At 37.2% G+C, this 24406-nt stretch overlaps 1 protein-coding gene across 1 annotated transcript; it reads right to left on the bottom strand.

Moving 5' to 3' along the window:
- Positions 1-1617: 1617 nt before the first annotated feature.
- On the bottom strand, positions 1618-24176 carry gosr1 (golgi SNAP receptor complex member 1). Its single transcript, XM_028465620.1, has 9 exons — positions 23932-24176; positions 20559-20670; positions 19976-20063; positions 19635-19742; positions 18264-18355; positions 14490-14564; positions 8552-8581; positions 2242-2324; positions 1618-2097 (listed from the first exon to the last, which is right to left on the bottom strand). The coding sequence occupies exons 1-9, from the start codon at positions 23963-23965 to the stop codon at positions 1973-1975; spliced, it is 747 nt and encodes a 248-aa protein (XP_028321421.1). The 5' UTR covers positions 23966-24176; the 3' UTR covers positions 1618-1972.
- Positions 24177-24406: the final 230 nt, after the last annotated feature.

The raw sequence follows: 24406 nt of genomic DNA, 5'->3' as shown, positions 1-24406 counted from the left end.
TAAGTTTGACGGTGTTTGCAGGGCAGAGTTGTGAATTTTGGCCTAATTTTTTTGTTTTTAATGCTCCAGTTTGCACATACAAAGTCGGATTTGTGTCAAATGTCAATCAGTTGTTTAACTCCCAGCCCTAAACCAGCTCAATGTGGAAAAATGAACATCGGCACATTACCGCCCCCTACAGAGTGAAAATAATTTAATATGGGGCAAATGTCCTATTTTAACGCACTTCTTCTAGGGCATTAACTCTCGGCCCTAAACCAGCTCAATGTGGAAATAGGGAAATTGCCGCATTATCGCGCCCTACAGAGTGAAGACAATTTATCTCAGTTCACTGGCAGTCTTTGAAGGATCATGGCTATCTTAGATCTTTAAGCGTTGGCCTTGTTACATAGATCTCCCTCTCTTCAGGATCCAATACAGCTGTGGTGTCAGACTGCTTTTAGTTCTGAGGCCAAAAAACAAACCAGTTTGAATTTAAAGAAGCTGCAGAAATGCAGGGAAAACAAGCTCTTTCAATAATAATGTGCTGTAGTTTGCACATCCATGCAAACAGTAGATGGTGTGTAAAATTGTCAGATATCAGTCCTTGCAAGATTTTCACTTAAATTTGATCGATTTTGTGACCAATTTTTTATTTCATTTGGGAAACATTTTGTGGAATCATTTCAGAAAAAAAGAATAGGAAAAACCCTGGCAAATATTATGGAGTTTCATTGAATTTGTGTATTTAGAGATATGTCTACATCTGAATTCGCTGGTCATTTTAATTTACACAATGAATAATGTTTCCTTAAGTTATTTTGACTTTCTCCTGCGGGCCACATTGAATGCTCTGACGCAGTGTTTCTCAAATGGGGGTATGCAATGGCACCACAAAGGGGTACTTGAGAAAGAGAGTGGAAAATGTATAAATAAAAGTTATGGGGTTTTATAAAGTTTATTTTAAAATGATCAATTATGGAAATGATTTTAATCAAAACATGAACTGAAAATACAAGGGTCAATCTTGGTCGCACACCTAGCGGGAGATGACCGTAAATGATCAAAACTATAACAAAAATCCATTCAGGAGACACTAAATACTGCTTTATTCCACTTCTTTACAAAATGAGATTCTTTAAAATGTCTGTTAAAACTTATTCATTCCATCATTTTGCTCTACAGGTGTTTTTTTACAGTATTTTGAGCAAAATGTTGTAGTCAGACAAAGGGGTACTTGGACTCAGAGATAAGAGAAAGGGGGTACTTGAGCCAAAAAGAGTTTGAGAACCACAGCTCTAAAGGGCCATATTTGGCCCCCGGGCACGAACATATAGACCTGATGACGCACTGCATGATGAATAATTATCTGGATCTAATTTTTCAGCACTGAGGACTAAAACCATTTGCAGAAATGTAGCCTTAAAGTTTTCCTGCATGTGCACCAATACAAGTTGACAATAGTTTAATCAGTCTGACTAATAATTTAGATTCTTCTTTTGTCGTTTGGTTACTTTGCCGTTTGGAAATTGATAAAATAATCACCTTAGCAAAAAATCTTCTGCACTGGGCTGTAATTCAAAAAGTGAAACTCCCATTCAAAGACCGTTTAAAGAGAAACAAAGCACCATTTCAAAATATTGATATGAATAATTTATTATTTTACATTTTACAACCTACGATAAGCAGTAACTCCCACTCCATCAATTAAAAACATTTATTGAATACATTTCCCTCCACCTGTAGGGGGATAAATCACAGTCTCAGTGTGTTCACACATCTAACATGTTTAAAGTCTGGGTGTGTTATCACTGTGAAGCTTCAAACTTTTGGTCTCTATTATTTGTTGGCAGCTCTCCAACTGTCCCACTGATAAAGTACAGGATTCAGTAAATCACATTGGCCACATCTATTCCTCTCCAAGAACTGAATGTCCACAGGGAAAGTTCTTATGTTGGTCTTGCTTCTGGAAACATCTCGCCATGGCTGGTTTTCAATGGAAAGCGTAGAGCAGGAGGAGGATGGTGCAGATGCCAATCACTGAGCCCAGAATCAGCGAGTCCCTTCTTTTTCGCAGGTTGATCCGTTGGATGAGGTTGTTTATAGTTGGAAAACGATCTGGGAGGGTTTAAAGTTCAGGACTAAAGCTAGAATATAAACACCATATCAGCATCATTGTCATTTAAAATCTACAGTGACAAATGATCCCCTTTAGCATTTCTTAAAACCTAATGAAGCTCACTAAAGCACTTCAAAGGATACTGGCCAGAGTGTTGACCCGACTTTGTATAGACTTCAGCATTCCTCTTTGGGAGGTCATGTTCTCCTTGGTCGCCATTGCAATACTAAAGAGGAAAGAAATACAAATAAGCAAAATAACTCATAATCCGTCATTTTCTTTAATAGTGCTGTTGTCACAAGTTATTTCAACTGAAGGCTGCTTTATCTTGTCTCATTGGATCAGGTGTGCTCATTCTGTCTTTAACTTCTCTTGCCTATCTTAAAGGGGACATATTGTGCAATGTTTCCTCCCATCTCCATTTGTTCTAAGAACCCCCAATACATAGTATTTGAGGTTTATTTTCCAAAACTCGCCTGTTTTAGTTCTAGCTCTTGTACAGGGTGATCAGTGATCACCAAAGCTATTTTATTTTTTCTATCCACACACTGTTGTTATTGTTTTCAGCCAAAAAAACTGCAAATTACAGTAAAGCACATGGCTATTTAAGAGACTATTGTTATTTTGAGTCCGTCTCAGCGCTTCAGGGTCCGTGCATCTCAGCAGCAACAGCAGTCATTCAAACTGTCACCTGAGTGTTAAGCTACTCAGTCACTTTCTCCTCCACTGATCTTCTAACTACAGGAATAGTGCATTTAAGGTGATAATCGTTTGTTTTTTCCAACCACTGTGTCGGATTGTGTCACAAACACGTCAGATCAGCAATACGAGGCGATATAACAGGTTTGTCAATGCACCGAACAGCGAGTGAGAAGTACACCTCCGCATGAACAAATAGTGCTTACACTACAATGTATGTTCACTGTGGAGCTGCAGCACTGGCAGCAGGCATGTTCTGTATTTAGTTTTACCGGTAGCCATCACTCCTACGCTAGACAAACAATGGCGGATTTTTGCAAAAGTTTTCATCAAGTTGAGGGTGGAGTCCATGGGTGGAGTTACCAGCAATGGGGAGGGATTTGACTTGTGATGTCACAAATCTGGAAAATTTGATACCATAATAAATCGGGCTTTCGCCTTTAATTGGCCATGTAATGTTAGTACATTATTGGAATTTGTCTTCTGCACTTAACCCATCCCTGAGGAGCAGTCGGCAGCCATTTTGCGGCGCCTGGGGAGCAGTTCGGGGTTAAGGGACTTGCTCAACATCCCACAGTGACGGCCCCGGTGAGGCTTGAACCGGCAACCCTCCGATTACAAGCCCAGCGTCCTTAACCACTAGGCCACCACTCCCAGTATTCAGTTTAGAACCCGTAATGTTAGGGAAAATACTTTGTTCCTGTAGGTGACGGATGGACAGACAGATGTCCAGGTAACGACACATTTTGACAGTTCTTTCTGTGTTCAGGCTTAGCTCACATACACGTGACAGCTTAGATCCTGTTATCTATACATCCCTTCACCTCCAAGTATTGTCTCCAGGATATTTATATGTGTGATGCAAACAAAGGCCTACACCAATACTATACAAAAGAAAGGTATGGTGTTGGTGAGGTGATGTGACTCTCCTTTCCTTATAAAGTGGGTGTTAGCTACATTCAGGCCAATGGGCAGTTGGTAGAGAAAGGTTTTGGGGCTCTCCATTTTCCTCCAGTGGGATTTGTTGCTCATAGTAATCAATAGCAGGGAGCGAGGACACCTTTAAGCCATGTGGAGCCGCGTAAATACTCCACTATCTTCAGAGTACTTTGAATACACAGTGAAAGACTGGTTTCAGCGTTTTATGTTATTAAAATCATCTAAACCCAAGTCAAAGTAACACTTTGTCACAAAAGCAACTACTTAAAGTTGATGGAGGCAATATTTTCTAACAGCAGTGAACAAGTTGTTCTCATCCACTGCTGATGCCAGTGTGAACATACTCCCAAAGTACAGAGTTCTGCTGTTTTCACAGATTGAAACAAAACAAGTGGATGTTTATGTTGTTGCTTACAGAGAAAAAAGAGCCAATGCTGAAGAAGTTTAATGTCTAGCTGAGTGTTGTTTTATCACAGGGAAAACTATCACCAAACCAGAATAAAAACTGTGTCAAGGAAATTGTTAAACCTTGTGTTGCTAAATCCTGAGAGAATCCTGTCTCCTTGTTTCAGTCAAGATTCAGATTTCCTTTTGTCTAATACAAAACGTTGCAATTGTCATACATTGTTGCTGTAATTGTAGAATACACTTAAATAAAAAAGTAATCAAAAAAGACATAAACCCCTTTCTTATTACTTTAGTTGAGACAGATACAACATGCAACTTCATAAAAAGGGTTGGGGCAGGGATTCAAACTTGTAGCTTCAAGATGACACCAGAAAACTCTGGCCACTAAGTGAATGAATAAACACAGAGACAGTCGTGTTTCTTTCTTTTCTTTTTAAATTAATTACGAGCCAATGCTTCCATGCAGTTGTATCACTGTGTGTGGAGGACAGGCACTGTATGTGTGTGTGTGTGTGTGCCCGGGTAGGTGAGGTCAGAGCATCTCCAGAGGGTTGAGGTTGCTGAGGGGACAGTCCGCAATCTTGGCCAGTAGCTGTGATTTGAGATCAAGTTCTCCCCAGTCAGGAGAAAACACTTTGCTGACTCCAGCAACCTCAACCAGCTGCTATCTAATGTTAACCAGCTCAGGACAAATCACACCTGCAGCAGAGAATTGAAGTCTGAAGACGTACACTGTGTAAAATACAGTCTCTTCAGTTAAGTTAAGCTAAGTGAGGTGATTAAGGCAGTTCATCACAAAATCATTTGATTAAACATAATACTATTATAATATTAACAGTGGAGAAGATTCAAGGCAGCAGAAGCTCAAAATGTAATGTGAAGATGAGCTGATCAAACCCTGTTTGTGTAACTGAAATCCAACCTTCAGAGTGCATTTAAATCTGAGCAGTGAACACACTGCATCCTGAAGCTGACGGAAGTATCTAATAATAAAAATACAAAAAAAAACCTCCTGTCGAAATTTCATCTCATTTGGCTCCAATCTTGAGCTAAATGAGAACTATAAAAACACATAATTTGCATTCTTTTAATTCTAGATTTCTCATGTGTTTCAGATTTTTAGTCCATCTTACTCAGAACCATTAAAGTCAATGTAAAGCAGACACAAATTTGTGTTATGAGTATGTCACGCCACAGAAACGTGTCATTGACCACTGCGCCAAATTAGAAAGATGACAAAAATCGACAAGTATATAAAATTAGGTTTCAAAATCATGGAAAAACAAGAACTTCTCTCTGCTCTTAAACGCTGGGGGCGTGTCAGTTAGAGGCGCTGGAACCACTCCCAAATGTGCATGTTTAAGGGGGAGTAAATAGCTCCTTAATAGCTACATAGAGGTTTAGCACTCTTCTTCTCTACCGCCGAGGTCAGAGATTTTTTCGGGTCACAGACTTTGGCACAACACCGCCTGCCCCTGGGCCACGGGACACACTATAGACTAATTGACTAGTCTGTTCAACCCCTAGGAGAAAACTGTGAAAAACCAAAGAACTTAGGAAAAATCCAAAAATGCTTGGATCGGTTCAGCGGAAAGGTCTTCTCCGCCCGAGTCCGAATATGTGCATCCTCCCGGGTAGAGTCAGAACTGCGCCCGTTAGAAGCAAGAAAACAAATCGCGGTGCAGAAAAAGTGCCAATTTCATTGAAAATGTGACGCAAGCAAACGAGTTTTATTCCCCCCCGCGTCCGAATTACACGGACTTTAAGTGATATAATCAACGTAAACCCTTTACACAGCAAATCCTATTTAGCATTGTGTGTAGTAGGGCTGCACAATTTTGACAAAAAAACCTAATTGCAATTTTTCTGACAGATATTGCGATTGCAATGCGATCTACAATTTAAAAAAAATATTTTATACATTTAAACGATGAGTTCTATTTTTTTCAAAATTCCGTGTTTTCCACATTAATTTTTTTTAATTCTGTTTTTTTAGGAAATATTAATTTTTTTTTTCAGAAAATAATAGTTTTTAACTCCTGTGAGGAAACAAAATAAATAAATAAAAAACACATAATTAAACAAAAATGCATTTAAAAAAATAAAGAAAGATACAATTAATAGGTAGATATAAGTTGTACCGTGAGGAAACAAAATAAATACTAATAAAAAAGAAAACTATAATAAAACAAATGTATGTCAAAAATAAATAATGTAATTTAAAACAATGAGTAAGATGGATTATTCTGACTGCTCATTTTTAATTATTCATGTCAAATAAAGATGTATGAGAGCAGCATTAATGTTACCCAATTCCCCTCAGGGATCAATGGTTTACTGAATCTGAGCAAGTTAATTGATTAAGTTTTAATCAACTTAATTTAAATGATCTTGATGACATCATTCCAGACCGTAATTATTACACAAAAATAAACGGACACAAGGATGTATCAGTTGTTTCACCACTAGGGGCCAGAATATTTGACAGTTTCAGAAGTTATTATTAATCTATGATGTTTCAAACTCTACAATCTGTGGCACCAATGGTCTCGTCCACAACAACAGAACAACGTTATCCACAGATCTTCTGTAGCTCTGATTAGATGTTGATCAAACACTCTGAGCAGGTAAAACTGCTGACTGAGACTCGCTGCATACAAGCTTGTGTCCTGTAACCATCTCTGATTGGCCAGCAGCACAGGAAGGCGGTTCTCGGCAATTCTGATTTGCGAACATATATATCACTCAAATGATGGAGACGGATGAAAAAACCTCAGCATCTGAGGTAACATTATCGCAGTAGTGAAAACCTCAATATCGATGCGATTAAGTTTAATCGTTCAGCATTAGCGTGTAGCATTTCCTCTGAAAAACATGTGTTAACACAAAATCCCAGAAATCCCAGTCCATTCCTCTTGTTCAGCAACTATTCTGAGCAAGTTTGAGTTTATTTCAAGGCTCTATTCCTAGTTGGCTGGACTTCATACTCCTCCAAGAAAAGGCAACCAATGAAGATTAAGGTGTCACATTTGGTTAGGGAACTACCAAGAAAGTAAACCAGATGCCCAATCAACTGGCTTCATCAATGTAGAGGACATGCTGCTCTGCTCTGAGCTGCTCACTCCTGTCACACAGGGTAAGGGGAAACTAAGAGCACTCCCTTACTTTCATATATTAATCCTGTTTTTATATTATCCAATTATTTAATAGGATTTTACAGATTTTTCATCCTGTTTCTGACCAGTGTCTTTACATGAAGCACGTTGAGTTATGCTTGTCATTTTAAAAGATCTTCACAAGTGCACTTGAGTTTACCTTGGATCTCCTCCTCCTATGTCTATCAATGCTCATAGAAACATTGGTTGATCATTAATGAATCCCCACCCTGCATTTTTTCAACCCAATTGTCATTCACTCACAATCCTAATTTACTTCACATAAAAACCGTTCCCTCTTCACATCCCTGTTCATTAAAAAACCAAAACAAAAAACAACCCACAGGTAACATTGAAATATCCTACAAATAATAAAATATGAAAACCACAGCATCGATCGCACTAAGCCAGGTTTCATCTCAGGCAGACATTGCAAAACATTCCTCTGATATTACTCTAATGCTGTTAATTAACGGTAATCACAAACTGGTAAGTAGTGATTAAAAAAGCAGATGGTGAAGAGGGTTCCTTAATTAAAATGCCTCGTTGCTTTTATTACAATACTTAAATCCTGCGTTTTAATCAGAATAACTTTGCTTATCCAAGTTATTTATCTATATCTTAAGCATGGTTCATTATCAGCCTAGATTACAGGAGATAAAACACAACATTAAAAGAAAAATTACAGCATTTCACTGATCAGTCCTAAGTCATGTAAAGGGATGTAATAAATTACGAGATTAATTATGTGCAGATGGTGAGAGGGAAGTTTCAATCCTGAGCATGTTTGTAGTTTGTGTTAATGCAAAGTAGATAAATGAGCGGCGAGGGCGGGATAACAGCCTATAAATCTAAACTGTTCTTATGTGAAAGAGTCAGTCAGTTTATATTTTAGATGATCAAAAGTGGATTTACATTTTTTTGATATATAATTTCCTCACTGCTTGTGCTAGAAACTTGTTAACTTGGTTAATGAGTCATGACATAAAATGCAAAGTACCCAGACTTTAACAGCTTGACTACGGATCATCAGATTGGCTCACTGTGTCTCTTAAGTGTTGAATATTAGTAGCTTTCTCCCTCAAAATATCACAAGTTAATCAGAAACCAGCACAGCCTGACCGTTCCAGGACAGTTCTTTACCCTTACTAAGTAGTAATCAGTTCACAAGCACCCAAAAAATGGGTTGAAGGGTTTCTAATTTGCAAATGTTCATTTTCTTTATGTGTGCAAGACGTCGAGCAGATCTTACCTGATAGTGTCATCCATCAGCCGGTCCGAGCTATGGACAGACAGAGGGCGGCAGCATTAGAGATACAGCCAGTATACAGTCATTTAATGCCCATGTTAAAACACACACAAACCAACACTTTACATTGCCATGTTTACAATTCAAATGTCATCCAATATTAATGGAGGAAGCAGGATATGACAAACTCAGCAGTGTACCGTCAAATTTTGATTGTTTAAGCAGCTTTCTTTCCTCAGCCCAAAATAAAGTTGAATAAAGGCAACGTGTGAAAAGAAATTGTACTTGTAACCGTGGTAATCTCATTGTACAGGTATACAATGCAGGCACAAACATGATGAGCGTGCAAAAATGTAAAGCCAAGTCATCAGGAGCGTTTCTGGTGTGCTACATCATTACGAGTGTCAGATGCTTGTCTTTGTCTGCCAGAGAAGCTGCGCACACGCGTGCACGTTTATGCTGTTACACTAGTTTTGGGTCTCAGGTTGCTCATAAGCAGCAAAGCTCTCAGCTGTTTATTTTGCTAATTGGAATCAATTTGGATAATGTTCCAGAGAGCCAGAGTAAACCAAACAAACAACACTGAGAGGATTGGGTTTCCTTTTTCATTGTTCACCAGCTTTACATCTGCCCTACACGTCTTTCTCTGCATGTCCTCATGATCTCCCAGAAGAAATGTGCTTTTTCCATCTGTACTATCCATATATTAAACCAATAAATTACACTAATCAATAGAGTAGTAGCAGTAGGCAACCTCACTAGTGTTACCTTTATTATTAGTAAGGAGGCATGTAGGTAATGCGAGCTAATGCTAGGCTAATGTTAATGCTAGGCTAATGCTAATATTATTCTAGGTTAATGCTAGCTTACGCTAGGCTTAGGTTATTGCGTTTGTTCAAAATAAAACAGTATAAAACAGCAATGCTCGGCTAACGATTGGCTAATGCTAAGCTAATGTTAATGCTAAGCTAATGCAGTGTTCTAGTTATTATTGACATTTTCAAAATGCTCCTTATTGGACACATTTCATAAAGTTAAGAAGAAAGAAAAAAAAGAAATCCTAACTAAACTTGGAACAAACAAGTAAGTCAGTCAAAGCCAATATATGATTTATTCAAACCATTACATATTTCAACCTCATCAAAAATGTTGTTTATGGATTTTCAGCATTTTGACTGATCTTACTTCTCTCTGCATTCATATAGTGGATCAATTACATGACGGACATGACAAAACCTAACTAACATCAAATCAGTGCTGCCTCTTTGCACCAGCTGTCTGCATTAAGGATGTAGACACACCTGAACATCCTATGGGATGTGTGACAGAGTGAGATTTAATATCACACCAAAACTCTAACTTATGGTTTTAAATTGATTTTGTTCCTCTGGATGCTGATCAAAATAATTTTCATTAGAGAGATGTTTTAAACAGTGATTTCTACCTGTATAAAACAAACAGAAACAAAAAGCAGATACCTCCATGTCATTTATATTGCCGATGAAAAAGATGAATGAGCTGTGCAAATTTTCTTACATTTAATGAGCTGAACCTTCTGTGACTTAGTAGAGATTCTTTATTCATCCCGCAGTGGGGAAATTTACTGACTTGCATCTGTTTTCTTGTAAAGTAATAAAAAATGGAGGCTTTATGTGAAAACACATCGTTGATCAAAAGAAATGCTGAGTCAACTGTTTTTGCTGGTCCGCATTAGCAATGACAGACTTACTGTATTACAGGAGGGTTTTTTCCACCTCTGACAGGAACATGCAAGTGACAGAAGTGACATATCTCGTAGACTGAACACCGTTTTCTCACTTCAATACGTCTTAAAGCGTTAAAATGTAAAAATTTCATGTGCATCTAAGCCACGTGTAAAATTAGAATTATAAAACAGGGACATAAAAAAATGTTCAACAACTTTCTTTAAAGTTTAAACCAAATTACTTTCTCTCTTCCTTTCTTCTCTTCCTGCACTTGACAAAGGCGGTCACATTTTTCTCTGCTCCCTCTCTCCCACCCTTATATGCCCTTGCACCTGCTTGTTTTGTCTTGTCATGTGAATCTAATGGGAAGCTCTCTCTACATCTCTATCCAAAAAACCAAAATTATGGAATTGATCAGATGGTCTCTCAATGCAATCAACCAAAGAAATGTCTGGTCCACCCGAGTCCGAATATGTGTGCCCCCCACCAGGTAGAGTCAGGACTGCGCCCATGAGAGGCGAAACACTCAATTGCCTCAAAAAACCCGGGAAAAATCCAATGGATCTGGTCAAACGAGGTGTCATCAGAAAGGTCTGGTCCTCCCGAGGCCGCAGAAGTTTGGTGTTTTCCTGCACCAGGGGTAACCTTAGAGGAGTATGAGCAAAAGTAAGCAACTTTGATACTGCTTTCTCCCATTGACCGAGGTTACCTCTGGTAAAAGGAAAACACCAAACGTCCGCGGCCTCCTGCGGACGCAATTTGGCCTCTAGCCAAAAACGAACCACATCTTCGGATCCGGGGGAAATAAAACGGGTCCGCTGGTGCCACATTTTTTACAAAATAAGCAAATTTTTGCACTGCAATTGAGTGTTTTGCCTCTAGCGGGTACAGTTGTAACTCTGCCCGGGAGGAATGCACATATTTGGACTCGGGAGGACCAGACCTTTCCGCTGACACCTCGTTTGGCCCAATCCGAGAATATAATAACTATTGAATAGCCAATAGTGGCCAATGCCTTTTTCCAAAATAGTGGCCCTTAGAGATTATCTGTGCTAAAATTCATGCTTTTATACCAAAGTCAAGGATTCTCTTGAAATATGCAATTAATGTGCTGCACTATAAGAAAATTAATTATTTCCAGCATTCCCCAAATAAACCATATAACATGAGAGAAAAAGAGACAGAGATAGCTTACTTCTGAGATGGGCCTTGATTCATGACTTTTACATCCAGAGAGAGATAAAAAAAATAAATAAATAAAAAAAAAAAAAAAAAAAAAAAAAGAGGTAAAAGATTTATACTTTGCCCCTTTCTTATTCCTGGGGGTTAGCTTGATTTTGCCAACCCATGACTATGTGACTATGTGGCCTTCTGTGGTTTTACTGGCGAATGTGTTCCTTCCATTTCTCTTGGTCGGTTGGGTTTATTGTCATTAAACTGCTCATTAGCTTTAAGCTAATTATGTTTCCTAGAGAGGTGAACTAACACTATGCTGTCTTACTTTTCTCCCAATCCCCCACATGCACATCAAAGGAATGATAGGGGAACCTTAGTGATGAAACAAATGGCTTATTTAAGCAGCCAACAGTTCAAGGATTACAAAATAATAAGACAAACAAGCTTGTTTTACTGCATGCTATGTACCTGGAGAATCCTCTTCTAAGTAATTCTGTCAGGTACAATGTGAGGTCAGTAATAGTACTAGCTCAGTGAACTGGAGCTGTAATTACATTTCTAAGAAAACATTGCTGCAATTCTTGCAGGAACGACTGATCATTGACTTGATCAACAAAGATGGAGAATCAAAACCCAAAGGTGATTCAAAACTACTGCTGAATACTCAAAGGGCCTTTTAATAATAGCTCATGGACTGATGGTACTTACTGATAGGACAATGCTGCTTTTTATTTCATTTACATTAAAAGTTTAAAAAAGGTAACATTACATTACAAAACCCACATAAATTTAGTCTGTATTCCCAAACACAAACAGATTGAAAGAAGGAAACGCATGACAAGACATGAATAAAAAGGACCTGGATCATCAAAACTTTCACATATAAGCCTGAACCTAAAGGTAATTAGGAGTATTCAAGTGGAACATGTCAGCAAATTCTACCTAGAGTTCAAAATCCTAACTCCAGGGCTGGAGAGACACTTTCAAGTTTGTTTTATACTGTATGTAGCAGCTCATCATCAGGCCTTCTGCAGACATGGATTAGGAGAACGTCTAAATCAAGCTTGAGATAAGTTCTTCTGGACTGGAGTTAGAGAGCTGGGCGGTATATGGTGATTCAAGATATACCGAGTTTTCTATTTTGAGGATATAAAAAATTACAATATCACCTATATCGATAAGAAAAATGTATAGCTTATTTTGTATTAAAATACTTGTTTTAGAAGTCGCTGCTTTCTTTACTCAGAACAGCAGAAAAAGCACAGTTTGATAGATTTCTGAGTGCGTTCTAACCCAGACCTTCATCTAAACAAGCCATACTACAGCTAAGTTATTCATGACGACTCACCTTCATAGTGGCAAGAACTGATTTACAAGAGAAACTGACGGATACCAAGCGGATATCAGCAGTGTTGCTACCAAGCTGCACCACACTATGAAGGCCAGCAACACCTTCCTTAAACTAAAATGTAGGAAAAACTAAATGCTTTATTCAGGTGACATCATATCTTCCATCCAGCAGAGTAAACTTTGTTTAAACGTGTTTTAAATTCAGGCAGTAAAGTTGACTAAGCTTGCAGATAACAGCATTTGTACTTGACCCACAGCTGTAATTGTTGAGCTAGACTCTAATGCATCTCTAGGCTTTTCTTTTCTGGCCGTATTTCTTGTGTAGAGCTCTAATAGCACACATCAAGTGTTACTTGATGCTCATCTCCTACATCCATCACAAGCTTGCAAATGGTCAAAGAAAGCTCCATATAATAACCAGAGGTTTAATTAAATTTATTCACATTATCAAAATAAAATCATTTTTGTTGGAGCAGTGAGAGCTGGTGTCGGCTCGATGTGCAGTATAAGAAGATGTTCAGCAGAGTGTGATACCAAGTAATTTAGATTAGCAAGGCTTTTAGGCAAAACAGGAAAAAAACTTCAAAAATGTCAAGTAACAGTAAGTAAAACTGTTAAATTCAGATACAATTCCTAATTTAGCTGAAAGACAATTTAATAATCTCTATATTTTTCTAAATCAAATTTAGCCAAATCATACCAGGCACTGTTAAATGTGTGCCGTAGCATCTGGTGGACTTTGTTCTGTATTTTCCTGAGGGTTTCATTCACCTCGTGACTCACTCAGTAAACTCAGATCAACAGATAAATATTAGGCATGTGGTTAGAAAGCAGGTAAAGCCAAAAATATTTAATACAGAAATCTGAGTCGTCTCCTCACAGACTAAACATCCAACTGCTTTAAAGTTTCCTATTATGTTTAAAACCACAGTTAGGATTTCTGAAGCTTGAACAATGCGCAAAATTTAAAATTACGTTATTGTTTTGTTAAAAACAAAACAATATTCATCCATTAATTTATTTGAATAGATTACATTACTAATTAATGACCCCAAAAATGGAGTGGTTTGGAACTTCAATGACATCAGTGATATCAGCGCAATAGACCCCTTAATGGCCCATGTCACAAGTGATGTGGCTGGAAGCAAAAACAGGAGACACCGCTGTCTAAAGCATAGATAGTATATAAACAGTAGATGACGCAAGCGGGATTTGCCAGTGTAGCTTAACAGCGGCCATCTTACCTCAGACAACTGACATTCTGACGTTCTGACGCGCTCTATGGTCGCTGTTGGAAGGTGAGTGATCAGCTTAAACAAAAATATTCTTAACTCAATGAAATTTCGAAGTATTTACAAACGGTTTGTCTTATTACAAACATTATTATACGTAGGTATGACATAGGATGCATGTACATGTTGAAATTGCTGCTTGCTGTTTGAAAATTAGTTGAAAATTGAGCAAGTTAGGGTCATTTAAATAGTACATGCACCATTGACATAGATGTAATGAGCGAGGCTAGCTGTCTGAGGTAAGATGGCCGCCACGTTGCTACATCGCTCCCATTGTCTAACAGTGCGGGTAAGTCATCTAGCATTTATATATATATATATATATATATCTTTTGTGGTTTGCCTCCAGGCTAAGCCCCGCCCAACAAAATACATTTACAAACAAAGTGTCTATTGACACCATGGTAAATAACTTACTTTCTCAGGTGATCATGCTCTTTAAGAAACAACTCTGTTCTTCTGTTGTTGACACCGGAGCCGCTCTTATATGTCCTGAAAAAGCAAAAAAAAAAAAAGAATGAGATGATCTACATAAGCATAGTAATTCGCAATTATTGTCACATGATTTGATGCAATCTTTAAAAATCGAGTAGGGAAAAAAAACAATTGCACTAATTTCAGTTTATCCCGTGCATGAGCAGGTTAGGGGAACTTTATAATTGCTCAAGTTTTGTAAGACTTGCTGAGAGTATCACAATCTTAAATGTGATCCCCCCCCCAAAAAAAAAAAAAAAAAAAAAAAAAAAACACACAATAGCAAAGTGATCACCAAAAACTATATTTAACATCCTAGTAAAGTGCCAACTTTAAGTTGTGTAAATTCCCCGATTATTGCTGTTAATGCCCATGGAAAGTTTCCAACTTTGAAAATTCCCCAAATATACAAGAGCAGCCCGGATAATTAACACAGAGCTTTTCATTCTATCTTTAAGCTTCTGACTCAAATGGAGGAGTAAGATAACAGAACATACAGTGCATACACGACACTAGCTTCCATTCTATGTAGACATAAGCACCCTACTCCATTTCTACTCAAAAACCACCATCTAGTTTGATGAGAATGTGATAGGGAAGAAAGGAAACCATAAACATTAAGCCGCACCCAGCTAACTGAGGGCAGTCCAACCTCATCCTCATTTTATGCAGCTCTGAATGAAAATAAGACGCACAGTGTTCATTCAGAGTACACACTCCTGGGGCATCATCTCTGCTACTTCAGAGCTGCTGCTAGCATTGTCTTCACAGACAGCAGTATACGGGTGTTTAAAGGGCATTCCTGTAAATCACAGGCTCACCGTCATTATTGTAGCTGACGTTTAGAGTCGAAGCAGGTTCTGAGCTCAGCTTTGCACCATAATGCTATTATGTGTGGGCACAGCCGCCCACAGGATGGGTGTGTGTGTGTGTGTGTGTGTGTGCATATTGCTCTGACTTCACTAATATTACAATATATTGATACAACATTAGAACAGTTGCTGTTCATTCTAGTGTTTACATTAAATATGTGTTGGTGTGGAATTTTTTTAACTAGTTTTTTGTGTGAATGTGTGTGTGCAGCACAACACCCCATTGTCTACAGGGAACAAGGCATTGACAAGTTTCTACATAAGCATGATCTCTACTGCCCTCTGCCTGACAAATCTGTTTCACTTTCACCCAAGCAGCTTTAGCAGCAGCAACGCACACTAAATGTTCATTATGCTTTATCAAACTACTGCTTTAGCATTGCTTAATAAACAGGTTACTTTTAACAAGAATGCATTGTATTAAAAGTTTGTTTTTTTTTGTTTTTAACTAAAAGCTATTTTTAAATAATTTATGAAGTGTTACTATGATGCCTACACGTACTTAAGTAGTTTAATTCTCTAAACAGACCATAGAAAATAATGGGATTTTCTATGTATATTAACCTTGAGATGTCCTTCAACATTCGGCCAACTTTATAAAAGCACAGAAAATTAGCTTCAGTTTGTAATAATAAATGATTGTAGGTATAGTTAAATATATTTTCTGAAATCATTGCTAGTCTAATTTCAGCCCAAAAAGATCAAACAATAATCACATTTTATTTCTAATAAGCCTGAGCTCTCATACAGGTACTCATGCATGAATTATTTACAGCTTTTATTGTTTCAGAACAACTGGCCATTTGGTTTTGTGATAAACTAAGTTGGAATCCCACACATTTCTGAAAGGAAGTTTTCTATTTGCCATTTATTTTATCTTTTTTCAGTGAAATGGAAACGGGGGATCTAAGCATTGTCTAAATATACAGTATAAAACAAAACCGCTATCAAAATAATTTTCCACTGTGTCGTGACCATACATATGCATACATTAAAAAATCTGCAGACCATGTGCAATAGATGGAAGGAGCGGAATCAATAGAATCTCTGCAGTACCCACCGTATGCTCACTCTCGTGTCTTACAAATCAATAAGCCATTAAAAAAAAAAAAAACTAACACTGAAGTCATGGTCTGTGGGAGCCTCCATCTCATTATACTCACTCACAGCAGAGCCAGCGTGAAGAGCCGACACACTTTCACATCACGAGGCTACACAGGCTATGAATGCTCCACTCGTTTAATGGAAAACGTTGTTCATGATCGTCAGCGTGCAAAGCTGAAGTGAAAACTCAACTCTCCTGCTGTGCCATAAAAAAGCACTATGCAACACAAATTTCAATAATTTTACATGGAGTGGCCCCCCCTACAGGATATCTCAGGGTACTCCTAAATACAGCAAGAGGCTGATTACAAAAAATACTTTCTTTTAATCCATGTCTGTGGAGAACAGAAACAGAACATTCAAAGGATGTTTTGAACCCTTTATTTACATTTAAAGTCAGAGTTTGATTCTCTGCCGCTGTGTGTTCCTTTGCTTCCTTTTATGAACAGGATGTGTCTCCTGAGTAAGTGTTTGTCTTTTGTCTAAAATAATGTTTTATTTTAGGGAGTGATGACCTAATGGTTTAGGAGGCAAACTCGTATCCGGAGAGTAAAGTACTCACGTTACTGTAACTGAGTTGCTTTTATGGTAACTTGTACTTATATTTGAGTACATTTTTAAATCAGTAATTTTACTTGTACTTAAGTAGATTTTGAAAGAAGTAAAGTAATGTGTTACATTTCTAAACCCAACCATTACTGTGTAAATGATTATTTTTGGTATAAAAATAATCAACGAACATTGTGTAACAAGAAAATAATAAAAGACCAGACAACAATCAAATGTATCACATCATAGATGACCAACCAGATTAAACGTAATGTATGGCGCCAAAACACCAATGAATAGATGGTATTTTCTCAGTTTAAGAGTTCATATATTTAGCTAGACCTAGAACCTGAGAATTATTATGTATCTTATTTTGAACAGAATACATTAGTGTTATTTTATTTTTTATTTCATTTTATACAGATGCCTTTGTGAAAAATACGTTAAGTTCCAATTGTGCAAGATTTGGTCTCTTCCTTTTAAAGTTTATCCATCAGACGTTTACTGTATGCAAGGGAACCTAAAATTACCTAAAATAAAAATGGGGGGGTGAAAGTAACTCGTAACTTTTACTTTGAGTACTATTTAATTGAGCTACTTTTTACTTGTACTTGAGAGTATAATTTTAATCAAGTATCAGTACTTCTACTTGAGTAGGATGTATCAGAACTCTTTACATCTCTGCCAGAGGATCACTGGTTCAAACCACGCCATAGGTCATCACTGTGGGCGCTAAACCCTAAATGCTACCAGATCATCATTGCAAATGAGAATCTGTTGGCAATAATTTATCTGGTTAAAATAAGGTAAAATACATACTGTATGTATATATATATATATATATTTTTTTTTTAAATAAATCTAGTTCTACATCTGTGACAAAATGGGAATCAATTCCATAACAGTTTTTGTCATCAAGCATTTGTTTGTTTATTTGGTCTCAGTCTAACTTTCAATAAAGTAAAAAAAAAAAAAAGCATCAGCAAAAATTAAAAGTTGACAAAACTAACACGACTGCATCATTGTATTATTTATATTATTAAAAAAATGGAGAGACAAACCAATACATTTTCACACCAATATTTCTTAAAGCAGATACAGTTGGAAATAGCATAGGTAGTGAATTCTAGCTGGGACCAATAATGTGTGAAGGTGGTATTAGGAAATGTAAAGAGGTGGGACTGGTACTTACTCAATGTCTTTCCTGACAGATCCCAGAAGGTCTTCCCTTTCTCGAATTGCCAAGAAGTTCCCTTTGGTTTTATGGAATTCATTCGTGTAATCCTGCTCATAAAACAAATTGGGATAAATGAGGTGAGGAAAAAAAAAAGTGCGTTAACCTTTTCCCAACACAGACCAAACAAAACTCAACGTGTGAATCACACACACCGTATTCTCAAATGTTCCAATCAACTTATTTTAGGTAGCTGAATGGCCAGTGGTATATAAATCTAAAGCACTCGTCCCACATCGGTGCCTGATCTGGAAAATGTGCTTCTGGAAGTATTGCCAAAAAAAAAATCCCGTCATTCTTTTGAATATTGTATAAATTATTTCTGAAAGAGTTTGAGCTCTTACCGCTGAAAAAGGAGGAAAAGCTTCCTTATGATTCCTACAACTGGGAATGCAATTAAATTTAACTTTATTACTTTCAAAAACAATTTTCAGAAGTATATTGGTCGTCATGTTTGTTTATACAGTATGTGTTTGTTTGGCTGTTTGTGTACACGATAACTTGGAAAGTTATGAACGGATTTTGATGAAATTTTCAGGAAATGTTCATAATGGGACAAGAAACAGGTGATTCAATTTGGTGATGTTTTGGATTACCAAAAATGAGAAAATACCTTAGAACAAAATGTCTGTTTGTGTACACAATAGTGTCCTCAATTTTTGACCAATCCACTTCAATTTTTTCCTGTAAATTGGTTTTTTGGGCACAGATGAGACCATTCAATCTTGGTGAAATATCAAAAATATCAAAATTCCCTATCTTTAGCATAGGGGCAAAATTTATAAAACTCATAACGCCGTCAGAGCTTCATCGATTCGTTCAACAATTTGCAGGATGATGTAAGGCTATGACATGTAACATCTGACCAAACAGGATCTGGATCCAATCCAGATTGCTGACTCAGCGATTTATTTGTAAATTAACATTGGAAAGCCCATTTATGACTTTCAAAAATTCCTATACAGTTTAAATACGTTTTTATTTAATTTAAATATGGTGAATTAATGTCGGGTTGTGATCTCTATTAAAATGGCGAAAGAGCTAAGAATGAAATTGTTGTTTTTCGAAAGTCTGCGGTACACGAGCGCTTTTATTTATATAGCGCTAATTACAGCTAAAGTTATCTCAAAACATATGTATAATTTTGGCATACAATGTGTGATTCCTAATGAGTCTATGAGGTTTTTTTTTTTCCTGAACATTATCATTTACTATTTACAAAATTATTTAAAATTGAATAACGGTTCATGAATATAAACAAATTGTAGAAACTACACAAATTATTTGCGGTAAAAACAAGTAGAAATGCTGCAGGATAAGAAGGCCCACCTGTAGGATGTCTCTGTGTCTCTGAAGCGTGTGCATGAGTGCAGCGTTATGAGACGTTGTGCCCGCAGTGTTGGCATACTCTGCCATCTTGTTGTTGACTGCTGTCAGCTGGAAAATGAAATAAAAAATAAATATATCTAAAAAAGTGTAAAAACAATATACTGTAGCATTATCAACATTAAACACCTGAAAAAGGAGAAGCGTATTTTCTTAGTGGGACAGTAAAAAAAAAAGACAAAAATATACTGATGTGTATTATTAAAACTAAGGAATCTGGGCATAAATCCTGACTTTGTAACAGCCTTTGATCGATCAGTTACCAAACGGTGACTTTTACTTACTTTGGCGAGCAGTTGTTCGATCTCCACTGACATGGTGTCAAACATTCTGTCCTGCGTCGAGTTGTTTAAAAGCGGCGTGGTGTCTGACCTTGAAATGTTGCAGTAAATAATAAAGCTCAATTAAAAAGTTGACAGTCGAAACATGTCAGGAGATAAAAATTAGTGAAAAAAACTTGTCCGAATAAACAAAACCTTAATATATATTTAAAAAAAGAAGACAAAAAGAACTTACTGCAATTAAAAAGTAAACATCAAGCTATTTATTAGTAAATGTTAATTTGTTGTCTCAAAAAGATCTATAGCAGAAGACAGATGAATATTCACAATGATTAAATAATAAAAGCATCAAAAGCCACATGTGCTTCTAATGACTTTGCAGCACATTGTTATTAGTAAAATATCTCTTATCTCAAACAATGAAAATTATGTTAAAGAAAAATGTTTTAGCAATGTGTGTTCACCATTTCTTAAAAACAAAACAAAAAAATTAGCAATTTGATCAAATAATCACACAAATAAAGCGAAAAGAGTTGAGTTTCTAATGGACTTCTTCCCATTTCTCCACATTTAAACGTGCTCTTACGTGTCTGATCTGCGTCCATCTCTGGAGCTGCTGTAACTGGTGCACAGTTTACTGAATGAAACCAGCTTCAGGTCGAGCTCATTCTCCAACTGTCTGGCCTGCTTTCGCTGATCTACAACACAAAACAAAACAAAAAAACAGACAAAACGCTACATGAGAAAAAGCAGCCACACACCTTTGAAACAGATCCTAAATTCATTCTGACTACGGTACATAGTTTTTCAGTGTAACAACGTGGTTTTTTGAAATGAAAAGGTTTAATATTTTAACATCTAGCAAATATAATATATAATTGTACCATAAAGAAATAGTAAAAACAGTAGTTGGGCGGATGATGTTTAAATATTAGAAATATAATAATGATATGAATGTGTAGCTCAGCCATTCACTCATTGCACATGCTTACACATCGTCTTATATCAGTGGTTTCCAACCTTTTGTGGATTGTGACTTTATTTTTATATCACAAACGTCTGGCAGCGACCCAAAATAATTTTTTCTATAATTCATTTTTGCTCAAGTTTGTTATACTTTGTTACAAATACAGAGTAGCAAGGAATAATAAACAAAGTGACAAGATGCACCAGCTCAGATATTTTTATACGAGATTTAAATGTGAGAAAATGAAAGTATAGAATACAGTTGTTTATCATTGAGTGTTGTGTTTTAATTTGAAAAAGAAGAATTCAAACATTTTAATATACATTTCTAATGAGTATTTTTTTTTTTTTTTTTTTAAACAGTCTAGGTGACCCCACATAGTGTTAAGACCCCAAGGTTGCAAAACACTGTCTTAGATTGCAATATATCGAGATTCAAGATATATATATATAGATATAGAATCTATATACAGTGAAGAAAATAAGTATTTGAACACCCTGCTATTTTGCAAGTTCTCCCACTTAGAAATCATGGAGGGGTCTGGAATTTTCATGGAAGGTGCATGTCCACTGTATGAGAGATAACCTAAAAAGAAAAATCCAGAAATCACAATCTATGATTTTTTAACAATTTATTCGTGTGATACAGCTGAAAATAAGTATTTGAACACCAAGGTTAATATTTGGTAGAGTAGCCTTTGTTTGCAATTACAGAGGTCAAACGTTTCCTGTAGTTCTTCACCAGGTTTGCACAGACTGCAGGAGGGATTTTGGCCCACTCCTCCACACAGATCTTCTCTAGATCAGTCAGCTTTCTGGGCTGTCGCTGAGTAACACGGACTTTCAGCTCCCTCCAAAGATTTTCAATTGGATTTAGGTCTGGAGACTGGCTAGGCCACTCCAGAACCTTGATATGCTTCTTACGAAGCCACTCCTTGGTTTTCCTGGCTGTGTGCTTTGGGTCATTGTCATGTTGGAAGATCCAGCCACGACTCATCTTGAATGATCTGACTGAGGGAAGGAGGTTTTTGGCCAATATCTCACAATACATGGCTGCAGTCATCCTCTCCTTAATACAGTACAGTCGCCCTGTCCCATGAGCAGAAAAACACCCCCAAAGCATGATGCTACCACCCCCATGCTTCACAGTAGGGATGGTGTTCTTGGGATGGTACGCATCATTCTTCTTCCTCCAAACACGCATAGTGGAATTATGACCAAAAAGGTCAATCTTGGTCTCATCTGACCACAAAACTTTCTCCCATGACTCCTCTGGATCATCCAAATGGTCATTGGCAAACTTAAGACGGGCCTTAACATGTGCTGGTTTAAGCAGGGGAACCTTCCGTGCCATGCATGATTTCAAACCATGACGTCTTAGTGTATTACCAACAGTGACCATGGAAACAGTGGTCCCAGCTCTTTTCAGGTCATTGACCATGTCCTGCCGTGTAGTCCTGGGCTGATTCCTCACCTTTCTTAGCATCATTGAGACCCCACGAGGTGATATCTTGCATGGGGCTCCACTCCGATTGAGATTGTCCGTCGTGTTTAGCTTTTTCCATTTTCTAATGATTGCTCCAACAGTGGACCTTTTTTCACCAAGCTGCTTTGCAATTTCTCCGTAGCCCTTTCCAGCCTTGTGGAGTTTTACAATTTTGTCTCTGGTGTCTTTGGACAGCTCTTTGCTCTTAGCCATGCTGACTGTTTGGGTCTTACTGATTGTATGGGGTGGACAGGTGTCTTTATGCAGCTAACCACCTCACACAGGTGCATCTGATTCAGGATAATACAGTGGAGTGGAGGAGGACTTTTAAAGGTGGACTAACAGGTCTTTGAGGGTCAGAATTCTAGCTGATAGACAGGTGTTCAAATACTTATTTTCAGCTGTATCACACGAATGCATTGTTAAAAAATCATAGATTGTGATTTCTGGATTTTTCTTTTTAGGTTATCTCTCATACAGTGGACATGCACCTTCCATGAAAATTCCAGAACCCTCCATGATTTCTAAGTGGGAGAACTTGCAAAATAGCAGGGTGTTCAAATACTTATTTACTTCACTGTATATAGAAAATTTCAATATCGCCTATAACAATATATTCTTATTTTAGAACTTATTTTGTATTAAAATACTCATTTTAGTAAAAAAGTAAAAATGTACACATATTTTGCAGCTGTTAATAAATGTATCTGTGTGGCATTTTGCATCAGCCAAAAATGACTTCCATCATGTGATATAAGCGTGGGGGAAAAAGGAGCTAATATTGAGGAGTTTCATTGGAGGAGTGTGTATTAATTTAGAGATATCTACAACTGATTTAGTTGTTCATTTACTCAATGATTCATGGTTTCTCTGATTTTTTTTGTTTGCTTTGCTTTCTGCTGCTGTGGGCCAAATTGGACAATCTAAACGGCCGGATTTGGCCCCCTAGTCTTGAGTTTGACACGTGTGGTACAAATAAAAACCAAGTTTTAAGAATATAGATATATCTCGATATAGGCGATGTTGTCATTTTCTACATCGCCAAAATAGAAAACTCAATATCTTGAATCGCGATAAACTGCCCAGCGCTAGTGTAGATAATATATAGTGTTTTAAAGCACGTATTAGGGCATAATGTGGAAAAGTAAACCTCTATCAGAGTTGACCTACACAGCGGAACGACCTTTGTTTACTTTAGTCAATCCCGATTGAGGAGGACATCATATGAGCAGTGGAATCTGTTCATTAAGGCCCGATACGACACTGCTGAGTTATTATTTAATACAGAGAAGAGACACACGTCTGTCCAAAGAACTTACACGGTGACATCCTCCTCAGCTCGCTCTTAGCTACCTAGCATAAAGATAAAAACGTGTTTAAGTCGTCGGTGTCTGAGCCAAAGCACACTGTGATATAAGTGAATGACCTCCTTGTGTGAAACAGAAAGTGTAAACTGAGGTAGTGTGTAGGGTCTGTGGTAAACTAAGACAAAATGTTGGCTTCTTACCTTCCCAATAGTTGCTACTTCCTATTCCAGCCATCTTTGTTGATCTGTGACGTCACAATGTTGCACGCAAGATGCTGTTGTTTGCTCGTGACTAAAAAAGAAATAAATAATGTTTTCTGACGACTAGCGTCCCCTAGAGGTAGAATAAAGCATTTATCTGATCCAATAATTAACTTTAAACCTGATTTGGACAAGAGCTACAAAGGCTAGCTAGTCGTTTTTGACAGTCCCTGTCGTTTTTTTTTTTTTCCTGACTGACTACGTCACTTCCTTCACTCGCATTCCTTAAGACAGAGCTACAGGGACGTGTTGTAAACCGACCATACGACGCTTGTTAAATATTTTAATAGTACACCTTTAAATATGTGACGTTCTTGTGGTGTTTTTAATTCTTAATAAAAAAATAAAAAAAACACAATACACAACAAAACCAAATAGAAAATAAGATTAAAAATAAATTAATCGGAATTCACTC

The sequence above is a fragment of the Gouania willdenowi genome, chromosome 13, assembly GCF_900634775.1.
Source record: "Gouania willdenowi chromosome 13, fGouWil2.1, whole genome shotgun sequence".
Lineage (NCBI taxonomy): Eukaryota > Metazoa > Chordata > Actinopteri > Blenniiformes > Gobiesocidae > Gouania > Gouania willdenowi.
Note: the sequence above shows the minus strand (reverse complement) of the source record. Positions and strands in the feature narration are given on the sequence as shown.